We start from the raw sequence: 13,050 nt of genomic DNA, 5'->3' as shown, positions 1-13,050 counted from the left end.
CATTTAGGGGCAGGAACCAAAAAGACAGGTTTAGGAACCTGTTCTAGACTGAGAGTGCTGCCCAGTGCCCACCTTAATTCACTCAGCATATCTATTCAAATGCTGAGACCCGAGTACAGGACTGGCAGGACTCTCTTGCTAAAACACAAGCTCCAAGAGCCATTAAGAGTTTCAGTAAAACAGGACTGACCAGAGTCTTTTGCTAGAAGCTCTGATAATCATCATTTATACCTAACCTTAACATGCTAAATTCAATGTAAAACTAAATTAAACATTTCATAAATTTGTAATACAACATCATTTATGTTTTGGCTTATCAGTGTATATGTTGTATTTGTTAAAAATATATATTTTTTTGTAGTTTGTTCTACCAGTACACACACACATCCTCAATGAAGCTTTACTGACTCACATGTCACATAATCTCCTAATTTCTTTGTTTCTATTTGCTACCATGATATAAAGTGAAGAAAGTGTCAGCCAAGGAGGGAGAGTCTGTCACTCTGAGGACTAATGCTGCAATACAGAGAAAAGATGAGTTGCTGTGGCTGTTTGGAGATGAAAACTCTCTCATTGCTGAAATCAAAGGAGGGATTGGAAAGATCTCCACATTTGACGTTGCTGATGAGAAATTCAGAGACAGACTGGAGCTGGACGAGAACACTGGATCACTGACCATCAGAAACATCACAACTGAACACGCAGGAGTTTATACTCTGAGGATCATCAGCAGTAAATTGACCAAAATCAAGAGATGCAATGTTACTGTCAGAGGTGAGTCTCAAGGCTTTCTTTTTCATTTGATTTGTTAATTTGAACCAAACCCTGCCAAGTGTGAACACACACCCTAAGATTCAAGTTTCAAAATCTCCCACTGAACTGCATTGTCAAGTAAACAGTTCTGTTGCTGCCTTTCTTACATGAGTATTTCATTCAGTTATTATTTAGAGTGGAATTCTGTAAATAAAGCAAAACTGTACAGTCTTCCCATCTGGATTAATGGTCTTTGAGGCAGCAAAGTAAATATGCAAGGTTAATTTTCAAGCTGATTTTAAATCCCTATCTGAATAATCTTTGTGAAGTACTGTCAAACTCTGATGTTCACATGTACAGGAACTTATATAATGGAAACTTTTTCTCTATATTTCTCTTGTTCTTGTGCTGCTGTCACAAATGTGACAGTGTTGAAGACAATAGGGATGAGGGGAAAGAATGTGACCCTAAACCCTGATACTGAAGTACAGAGAGATGATCTGATCCTGTGGATGTTTGGAGATCAAGACAATCTCATCGCTCAACTGATCGGAGAGACCGGAGAGACGACATATGCTGATGCAGACGAGAGATTCAGAGACAAACTGAGGCTGAACAAGAACACTGGAGCTCTGACCATCAGTAACATCACATCTGGACCTTATAATCTACAGATCATCAGCAGCAAGAGGACCTCTTACAGGAACTTCAGAGTTTTCAAGTGTTGTGAGTCTTTCCATTTCCTTTTAAGAAAGTTTTATTAGTATTAGTATTATTATTATTGCAATACATAATTGCTAAATAAATTAGCTAAATGTATGTCCCCTCCTTGCACCAAATTAAATAAAAAAATGAAAAGCTCTGCAAGAACAACTGAATGAACCGATCTACAACGAATCTGATTATCAGTTAATCAGGTCTGCATACAGTGAACAGAAATCATTCACAAAAGACATCACTTTACAGTAGTAAATTAACGTATTTCTATAGACAAAAGGTATCAGAAAAATACAGGAGGACATGGAGTGAGATGAAAATACACGATACAAGGCAAGCTAAGAATGCTTTATATCAAGCATTTTAGACAAACTAATACTTTAACACGTCTTCGCCTTTTCCCGTCAGTTGCTTTGACAGATGTGTGCATCTGTTTAATGTTTCATACATATTTCCTCAGCACATAACTTACATTTTACAGTTGTATCATTATCTGTAAATGTGAGAACGTCACACGTATTTCCATTTGCAAAAAGTCTCAGTGAATGAGTGGCAGTTTGCATATGCACATCAAGTTAATTTTCTGAATTTGGATTGTACAGAACATGTGTTTTCAAATCGGGGTCCAGGAACCAATTACGCCAATATAATTTTGGAAACACCAGGATGTCTTTATAACATCTCATTTAATATTGTTCATGTGTATAATACTATATTGATTAAATGCAGTAAATTTAGGCCATATCAAGTGATATATCAGTTGAACCTGACAATTTAATATCTGTGTCTGTACAAGTAACTCTGTTTGTTCTCCAGGTGAGTCCGGTCCCAAGACAGTGTCAGTGATGGAGGGAGAATGTTTAGTTTTAATCACTGATTTGAACATAGAAAGTGATGAGAAAGTGGAGTGGAGATTTGAAGATAAAATTCTCTCAGCCGGAATGAATGGAGACATCAGTAAGACTTCATACGGTGCTGATGTGAGATTCAGAGGCAGACTGGAGCTGCACCATCAAACTGGATCTCTCACCATCAAAGACACCAGAACCAGCGACACTGGAGTTTATCATCTAAACATCTGCAGCAGATGCGGAAAGAACATTTGCTGGGAATTCAGTGTTACTGTCAGCGGTGAGTAAATCAATTCTTCCAATATGACTTTTTTTATCAGTTAAAGTGACTTCAGCCTTTTCTTTGAAAAATAAACATTTTGTCATCGTTTACTTGCTCTTATGTTGTGCTAAACTTAACTTTATTTCTTCTGTGGAAGTATCTTCTTTCTACTTTTCCCCAAATAATGAAAGTATATTCTTCCGTTTAGTGTCAGTCTCCAAAAAGGACCAGGAAGTCTATATGCACTAAATTCCAAATCTATTAAAGTCATGTTACTTGGTGTGAGATGTCATAAGTTTTGATATCTGACTACAGATCTTCCTTTTTTTATGTCTTTGTATTTCAGATTCTAGAGGAAACCGATTGAATAATTCAGCAATTGTACCGATAAATGGAGAGGTTCCTGTTTGAGTGAATATGCAGCAGGCCACGAGTCCAGTTTGATCAGAAGACACTAGCATAGGCATTTCACTTTTGTGCTTTGGGGACACATCTGTTCTTCATTATGTGGACCTCTAAGTTAGGATGGGTAATGGTCTCCTATTTTTCCCTATTATAATACAGACTAAGGTCCTCTTGGCTGCAGATGTACTAGTGGTAAGCTAGCCAGAAACTGACCATATATGGACTTGTTATTCAATGTGTCGTATTCCTATATGATGGAAGGTATGTACTCTTATTGGTTAACTCTGTAACTCCCATCATATTCTTAAAATATATATATTTAGACAAAGTGGCAGTGTAGCGATGCGGTTGAAACATAGGAGGAAACAGGATCCACGTGCAGCAGAAATCTTTTATTAAATAAACTCAACTTGACAGACACAGACTAGGGAACAGGACAACCAACATACAACATCATGAACTCATAAAGACTGAACAAGACACAGGGCTTAAATACACAGGAAAATAAGCTAAACAATATAACAAGGGGGCGTGGCCAATCTAAAACACCTGAGGAGACTAGTTAAACATTAAACATGACGGGGAACTATCAAACATGGAAAAAGACAGGGGAACACAGACTGGAATCATGACAGGCAGTAAAATTGAGAAACTGTTAATTCAACTGCTAATTATGAGGACTGAAATGAGGCACAGTTGGACCGCAAATTTTACAGTTAATCTGACATCCTTAAAGACAGAAACAGCCACATGTGGCGTTAAATAACCATTGTTCTTAAATGTTTTAACTTTTGAACTGCTAATCCAATCTGTATGTTTTAAAGTATTGTAAAGGAGATTCGTTGAAGAGTAGTTAACGTGATTGCGTCATCAAGTTTTGATCAGCATTGTCAATGAATCACGTGCGTTTTGTTCCTCTGAGCCAAATATGAACAATTGTTGATGCTTAGTTTAACCCCCGTCACCAGATTGGTTTTAACTTTCATCTACGCGCCCAATGAACATTTTGGTCTTTTGCACCACCAATTAAAATCTTTATTTGGACATTTTAACTGCACTTTTTGACACAACATAACAAATCAAAAACAATTATACAACTGCTTTTCACATCGAATGAGGCACTGAAATGTATGTTTTCAAACGAGTCGCTACACAATGAACCAGTGGAATTGCGTCCAATGGAGATAACTGGCGTAGCCAAGAGTTCCATTTCTAAATTTAAATAATACTTATATAGTTTGTGAAAATATTTTAGATTTGTTTGTATTTTTGTTGCACAAGACAGTTTTCACAAGTGTTTACACTACTTGTATATATTATTATTATTATTATATAACAAAGTTTCCATTAACTTTACTTTCTGAGCTTTTTTTGGACACATCTACATTGTCAGTAAATAACTGAAATTTCACTGAAAAGTGCCTATAATTATAATAATATTGTAATAAAAGCAAACCTTGCTTAGGGATCGTTAAATGTCGACATAATTTCATCTTGACATCTAGAATATTCAAGTATAACTTTCTATATATGTTATAACTTTCTATGTTTTTCTTAATTAAGAAAAGTAAAATAAATGTACAAAAAATACATTTAAAATTGGGAATTTGAATGAGCTAGATTGAAAGTTCAAGTTCTCCTGTTTAAAATGATATATGGCACTTGATGCTGACTGCTATAATGGGTTAGAAAAACAAAGAAGAGTACAGACGAGTCAGATGGCCCAAAGATGTTCTAGTCTTTAAAGCAACAGTATGTAACATTTTTTACCTTCAAATAATGTTTCCAAAATCGTTTCAGTTGTTCATCAAGTCGTAACAGGGTGAAAGGCACTTATGCCTCCGCTTGGCAGTCCTTTATCTGCTATAACCACGCTATGTAAGATTGCCAGACCGGGTCGCGTTTCTGTAGTTCTAATGGGACAAAAGAAAACTACAAATTTGACTTGCTTTACGTCAAGCGTTACAATAGTCATTATTTAGTTTTTCTTCGTTTCTGATGTTGCAAGACATCATACTTGAAAATCATGTTTTTCTAGGTGTTAACATGTTCTTGTAGCATTTTTCTGATGTTAGAGGACATATCTTGAGAAAAATAAGCTCAAAGTTGTATTTCTGAGTATTTCTGCATTCAAATGGCTGTGAATCAGTAGCAGGCGCTAAAATGCCAGCTAGAAAAGACTGGAGTTGTGACGTAGTAACTCCACTGGGTGGGGCCACAAGCTCATACTCCCCTCCGCCCCCGCCCGCTCAGGTTCCGAGGAGTAGAGAAGACGATGGCGGATCAACACCTATGTGCGGTAGCGGGTTGCAATACTAACTACGTACAGTTCACACCGCCGCCGACTTGAGCGGCAAAGAAGCTCTGGCCGCCCTGTCAAGTACGCTTGTCAAAAAGTACGAGGAAGCTTGTTGACGCTTTGATGTAGCAGCATTCTATGTTCGATCATGGGAGAAGAGAAGTGCCACACCATGATAAGTAAACAGAATAAACAAGCAATACATTGACACTAGAAACCTTTTATAATGACAGCATTTGTATAACCGTTTTGGTCACATTAATATTTATTATTATTAATAGTGAGTGCGCGCGCGCGGCCGGGGCTCTCTCTCTCTCTCTCCTCGTTCTTATATGCCCTGTCAAGCGCGCCCTGTTAAACTGGCAGGACTTAAAAACACATGCAAATGATAAATTTTCACTCTGTGATGGTTAAACTGCAATTAATCCGATAATGATAGGAAACCCAGCAACGGCGATGATCAGCTTCTCCTCCGTTTTCTCGGAAGTTCAAGTCTTGAACGTACAGAGGAGAGGAGGGGGAGGGTCGTCTCCGTGCCAATGGCTCCGCCCACAACACAGAGGCGAATTGCTAATGAGCTACTGCCGCTCTGCTGAAGCGAAGTCCCAGAAAACAGCACAGGTTTTGTGATTTTGGATAAAAACGGCATAATCATCATTTAAAGACCACTGAGAATGTTTAAAAATAGCTCGAAATATGATCGGAGTGGGACTTTAAACGTCGGCGAATATCGCGCGCGAAATTCGTCCCGGTGTGAACAGGCCTTAAGGCTGGAAGCTTGCGCTGCTATTTTGAACCAGTAATCGGAACAAAAGGCAGTTGAAGGATGACGTGTATAATCAAATATTTATCTGACTCCAATATAATTAATCTAACTCTATTAAAGTTGTTGTTATTCTTTAACCTCTTATTCTTTAAAGGTAAAAGTCGTTCTTAGAACTGATAGGAAAACGTAGGATTTAACCTGAACGGTTAGATAACGAAAGTTATAATCACTTTAGCTTTCAACATAATCAGTGATAAAAGGAAAGATTCTCAAAGCCTTTAAAGCAGGCAAAGTTATATATTAAGTTACATGTTTAAATATACAGACAGTAGAAAGAAACAACATACTGTATAGAAACTTAGTTGTAACAAACAATGAAGAAGAATAGGCCATAAAAGCCTTTCTTGTAGTGTGAGGCTATGCACCAGTGAGCGGGAGTGGCAGGGTTAAAGCCTTTCTCTCAGATTAACAGTTACCTTTCCTTCTTATACCCTGAGCAAAGCATTATTAAACATGAGTGGAATACCGAAACCAAAAGATGAGGCAAATGGGTAGTGATCAAGAGGGGGAGAAGAACATTAACATACTCTCCTCAATGCATGTTTAACCAATCGTACCTAGATTGTACATTAGGATACTTTAATATCTCTATTAAGTTCACCACCATTCATTTCAGTTTATAGGCTGTCAGATTAGACCAAACATGGCATAGTTACATATTAGAACACACTAGTAAATAAACAGTATGTAGTTGAAAGCATCTACAGTACAGTATGTCCTGTGAAGCAAATGGTGCAGACGTGTCATTACAGTTTTTTTCAATCGCTAACAAGCGCTTACCCATACTTAAGATACTTTTTCTAAACTCTTAACACAGACTCACACCTACAAAACACAATTGGCCAAATGGTTAATTGTCTTCTCAAAAACACATTTTGTTAAATATATACTAACTCTTCATTTCAAAACAGAAAACATGTTTCTCTGCGCACACACTAACTTTACCAAAACACTGGAAATCTGACTCAAAATTAAATTTTTCTGTCAAAGAATAACACTTGTTTTCACTTCACAAGGTTCATGCAGTCAATCAAAGTACACCAGGTTTCAAAATCCTGGCTATTGTTGACATTACTAAAACTGCATAGACTTTTATGTTTCAGTTTTACAGGTATTTGCATGCAAAACGTGTAATCCACCATTTTACACTAAATTCTTGGTTGGGAACTGTCCACATGTACAGTACTTTCACATTCATAAGCATTCCAGTAAAAAGCAAATCAGTTTTTATTCCTTTACTGTTTACTACAGGAGGTACAGTAGAAACACGGTTTGATAGAACAGAAAAAGTTTTACAGTATTGCTTACAGTGAACAAAATATCCATGAAACACACAAGAGCATTCTGAACAAAAAAACAACAGCAAAAAAAACATAAAATTACTGTATCTAATCTCTGCGATCTTCAGGGTTAGGCCACATGTTTTCATCAAGATCACATCTGATATCATCCAAGGCGATGCACCTGGGATAAAACTGCTTGGTATGTCGGATCCACCCTTGGAGCCAGCATCCATGACTTCAAGGAGGGACATCTGCTCATGTGGCTGATGGTCATAAACCTTCCACCTCCACATTACATTTTGTCCAGGTCAACGCCTTTTGGCCAGATTGAATCCTGCCTCATCTATGTATATGAATTCATGAGGGGCCTGTTGGCCTCCAATTCCATAATTCTCAAAACAAAGTTTATGTAAATCATGTCATTTACTGTATACTATACTGTACTGTAACCTATTGTTGTGTAGGTTACCTACTTGCAAAGTGCAAAGCTTATAGAACTGGACATTGAATTGAATATACTACACTATACCTGGACATATTGTCGTTGTAGCTCCTTGACTCTCTCACTGATATATTGTTTTTGAACTGATATCATTGCAGAAGCAGAGGATTTTATAAACTTTCATATTGTGAAATATTACTGTAGTACAATTTGAAATAACTGATTTCTGTTTAAAAATATGTATGTCATGTAATAAATTGTGTAAAATGTTATTTATTCCTGTGATGAAAAGCTGAATTTTCAGCATCATTACTCCAGGAAGAAAAGCTTGTTTCTTCATGACATTGTTCAAAAGCAACACATTTTGCTAGCAATCAAAATCACATTTTGCTAAAATCATGAAATTTACAAAAATGGTAAAAGTTTCATGTAAATGGTAAATAAATAAATGCAGTCCATACTGTATCTAAGGTTTGGAATATTGTTTTTGCTATTGTGGGATGTTGTGTGTTAACATTTGTAAATACTACAAAAACAATCCATCATTTTGTTGGGAGGTATAGCTTGTCTGTTAAGACAATGTAAGCATTGTGGAAATGTGTTCACTGACTGCATATTGTGTGAAAACGACAAGAAATGTGTGAATGGTATGGCCACAAAAGACCGATGCTGTGCTAATTGTGTTTAGAGTTTTGAAAATGTGACAACTGATTGGACAAACGCACTACATAGGCATTAGCATACTGGGATGATGAAGGCCATTGTGCCACGTTTAATTCAAATGTTTACCTTTAAAATGCTTTTTGAAATACTAGGGCAGTAAAGAGTTCTGCCCATATTTGTTCAGCCCTACAATACCTTTAACACCAGTATTGGGTTAATCCTCAGGCTCATATTTATGCTCATGTTTTTGTGATCAAATCTGAATGTCAATTTGTAAATGTGATTTGAAATGCCTTTGTATTCATACTTAAGTATTTGCCTGATAAACCGCCTTATTGCGCTTAAAAAAAAAACTTGTTTGCACTTACTCAACTCTTGTACTTGTGAAATGTGTGTTGTGCCTTTGATTATTCACTATTGTGAATTATTATGCCCATAAGTCATTTAAATAAACGTTCATATAAAGATATTAATTTGTGTATGAATGACAATAAAGAATTTCACTCACCTGAAGAAATCCATCCTGTCCTTTTAAATATCTGTGTTAAAAGAGCGCGGTAATGAAGATTATTGCTCTATACAACTTAGCCGTCTTCCTTAATGTTAATTTGGAGGCAAACGTCTCTTATCGCCGTAGCAACAGTTTTCTGAACTTTTCAAAGTTAGAGTTTAATATAATAATCATCTGAAACTTGGCAAACTATCAAACTGGCAGCTCTAGTAAGATGAAAAGATATATATATATGATATATGATATATATCATATAAGATATATGATCTCTGTCATGGAAATGCATATATAACCCTTAATTAAACAATTCGATAATCAATTAAAAAGCAATTTATGCCTGCATGATATTACGCTGTTAGCCACATTAGACCAGCACTTTGTTCACTGGGACCTCACTTATGATGACATCATGAGTATCCTGGGAGCTCATGGTGAGATCAAATGTTGACTGGATTCATGGATTTTAGCCGGTTAGACACTGCGGTAAAGCCAGCCGCAGTTTGAAAATACATGTTCATCTATTACTATGAATACGGTAATTACAGGATGAAGGTTTAGAGTGACAGAATCTCCTTCACTTCATCGGTTTCAACACCAAACACTCCTGCAGAAACAGTTTCTCAGAGATTAAACTCATATTTAACACTGATGGTAATGTTACTGAACAGATCTAACTGAGATCATTTTTCTTGTCTTATAAACAATGAATTATTCAGCTGTAAATAAAGATCAGACAGTCTTCCTGACAAATGAATGAAATACAATCCCATATAGTGTATCGAAAATCTAAGGATTATGTTTGTTTTTGTTATAGACAGATAAAGAATAAGAAATAATTTGTTAAGGCACAGAAAAAAAACATTCTCACATCATCCTTTTTAGGGTCATTAACTCCTTTGTCATTAAGACACACAGATGGCAAGAATCGACATCAACGGTGACATGCTTCATGCTGCAATGCATTCTGGGTGCATCATACAAAACTCATCTATGGCTCCCAGAATGCATTGCTGCAGGGTGCATGTCACCGTTGTTGAGATTCATACGCTGATTCTTGACGTCTGCAGTGTCTAAGAGCTTCAACTGTTCAAAATGATTTGTGTGCAATGTGTTTTTTAAAATTCAGGGTTTTTTTTAAACACATATTGCATATTGCTATTAAGAACATAGATTAGACATGAGATCAGTTGATCAGATCACTACATTATAATATCTTTATCATCAAGCAAAACATTTACAGTAATAAAATTATTTCATACATTTTTTTTTATATATATAAAAATCAGAAGTCAAACTGCCCACCTAAAGCAAAAACCATAATGGTGAACCCAAACTATTATTTTCAATAAAACATCAACATCTAAACCTCTTTTAATTTCAATAAAAAGTTTTGTAGACGTATGACAGAAATAAAGTCAATCTGGTTTATAATAAGTGAAGCTGGTAATGCTGTTTTTGAAGTTATTTAATGACGTTGGAACTTGATATCAAACAAAGGTTTTGTTTTCACTTTCAACCAAAATTTGACATCTGAGCAACATTTGATTCCACATCCAATGCCAAATGGGAAGCTTCCTGCTAAAAACTTTATAAGAATGTTATGGGATAATGTTCTAACAATGTTATCACGAACATTTGTTGAATGATTTTTAGTACAACTTTCTGGGAACAAGAGTAAGAGCATTTTGTAAACTTGACTAAAGTTCATTCAGTAATTGATGTGACTGTGTTCAGCTGTTTTTCCTCTCAGCTGGAAAGAATGAGATATTCCAGCATACGAGTCAAGAATGCCCGTTCAACCTCAGCTCAGTGTGAAGTTGTATAATACACGTCATTAAAAATGCCAGCTGTATCTTGTTATCCTGATCATTTTCTTCTGCAACTTCTGCAACAAGACTTATCTTACAATAATACAAAAAAATATTGTATTTATTGATTGTCATATTAATCACAGGTTTGTAAAGAACTATTTTTTTGTAAAGCTGCTTTAAAACTTTGTATTGTAAAAAAGCAATATACAAAAACAATTTAAATGAAAAATAAATGTTTTTTTTATTTTTATTTTAACAGAGTAACTTTTGTAATGGAGTCAAAATTATTTTATAATCACTTAAATGCCATTTATTAATAAATTATAATTACTATATACTCAAAGCAGTCGTTCAAGAACACCTTCCTGAGTATCTGATTAATCAGAGTTTGATGGTTATTTCTGCTCTCTCTTCTTCTGATGAAGACTTCTGGATCTGAATTCATAAACCAGCAAAGCAACAGTAGCCACGCCCACCAGAGCAGAGAGAGCCAATCGGATCGCAGCTTCAGTAAAACCACAACAGTGGATGTGGTCTTATGAGAGAAGAAATGAGCAATGTTAGAAAACAGAATGTGTTTCATTTAATTTTTATTTTTATTTTCTCTCTATAGTGTCATTGTAGCCTATCTGCACATGGCTGACAGAGTTCAGTGTTGTTGAGATTTCTGGTCTGGTTGCTGATGAGATTGTGGAGCACACATCTGCGGAAGTGTATTCAAGTTGCATTCAAGTATTTAGAATTTAAATAGGCCTATATAACATAAATAGGTGTTCAGTTTAGCTTACATATCTAAATTATAATGCAGAACATAAACAACTAAACAGTATCAAACTATAGCTTCAACATTTGCAGACAAGTCACAGTCGATGGGAGGGTCAAATTGTAAATTTTGTCAATGGATTGATTGAAGTGCATGCACTTAAGATCTAACTGCTCTGATAATGTTTCTGATATAAGTGATATGTTGAGAAACCAGGAGAAACAACCCCAGTTACAATCAGAAAGTTTAAACACGTTGAATATTAATAGCAGGTCTGGGCTAATAGGTGGTTTGCAGTCACGTGATTGTGATGACGCGCGAAATCCAGATGGAGGGCAGGAAGTGAAGAGTGGAATGGACGAGATGGAGGACAGTCCGAAATGTACTACTTTAGACGCTATTACAAGCGAAAAATATAACAAAAAAATTAAACATATGTTGGACGTGATACTTACGTTATGAAGAGGAGCGATTTTTTAACTGAATTGAAAGATTTGCCTGTAACGTTACGTTTGTCTTCAGTTACAGGGGTAACTTACAAACTCAAAGAAAAGAAGAAACAATTACTTTAACTTTACAAAGTTCGGAAAATGGTATGTTTCACAAACATAGCCACATAAGTTGTATTAATTCACCTTTGACGAAGTGATCATTGCACACACGGGTGTTTTCCGATTCGGCTCCTCCCGACCGCACACGTAGGTTTGCAAGCCATTTTTTTCTGCCGTTTTTCTGTAAATTTCTTGCATTTTCCCCCCTTATGAACAACAACTTTTGGTACACGATAAAAACGCCTCGTGGTTTAATCGATTTGAGCAACCATAAACGACGCAAAACATCGGCATTTTCAGTCTGTTATTATTACCTTATTCCGCCCCGCCCACTTTTACTTCTGTCCAGTACTTCCGTTGTAAACCAACTTCCGGTTTAGCGGACCCTCATTCAATTTCGAGGAGAACTGCAGAGAAGTCTCACTGATAAAATGTCACATAAGATAAGCTAATTTGTGCCAAATGTGCTATGTACGTGTGTACCAACAGCACAGCAATGCACTGTTTCTCTGGGTAATTTTTAAATGACTTTTAGGTGTTTATATGACCCGTCTGCCTGTCTGATCGCAGCCCGGCCGATGTGTAGTGTTTAGCCTACATTAGCCACAAACATCTAATGTTGTAATGGTCTCACTACAGAACACATACACATGCTATACCTTGTTTGTTAGAGATCAAACCATAAGAAATTGCAGCTAGCAGTTAGCTAAGCTAACGTTACCCTCTTGTTCATCTAGTTGAGGCTCTACTTTCTTTCTACACCAGTTCGTGGCTATTTTTTTCTCATCTGTTGGCTATACACTGCAAATGTATCTGGTGATTAAGCAAACAAACTGTGGTGTAATAATGTTTCAAACTTTACATGTAGTAGTGTTTGTGCACATCTTCATAACTAAGTAATAGCTATTGGAAA

General features: G+C 36.2%; 1 protein-coding gene across 2 annotated transcripts in view; it reads left to right on the top strand.

The window, feature by feature from the left end:
* Window positions 1–4,061, top strand: part of LOC308701673 (uncharacterized protein) — a 28,862-nt gene extending 24,801 nt beyond the window's left edge. For both annotated transcript variants that reach the window (XM_081384050.1, XM_081384051.1), the window contains exons 8-11: window positions 466–774; window positions 1,183–1,479; window positions 2,287–2,601; window positions 2,930–4,061. In XM_081384050.1, coding sequence (XP_081240176.1) covers window positions 466–774; window positions 1,183–1,479; window positions 2,287–2,601; window positions 2,930–2,994 — 986 coding nt within the window. In that variant the 3' untranslated portion in view covers window positions 2,995–4,061. The remainder of the gene's footprint in view (window positions 1–465; window positions 775–1,182; window positions 1,480–2,286; window positions 2,602–2,929) is intronic.
* Window positions 4,062–13,050: the final 8,989 nt, after the last annotated feature.

This window comes from Scardinius erythrophthalmus, assembly GCF_964197995.2.
Source record: "Scardinius erythrophthalmus genome assembly, chromosome: 14".
Classification (NCBI taxonomy): domain Eukaryota; kingdom Metazoa; phylum Chordata; class Actinopteri; order Cypriniformes; family Leuciscidae; genus Scardinius; species Scardinius erythrophthalmus.
Note: the sequence above shows the minus strand (reverse complement) of the source record. Positions and strands in the feature narration are given on the sequence as shown.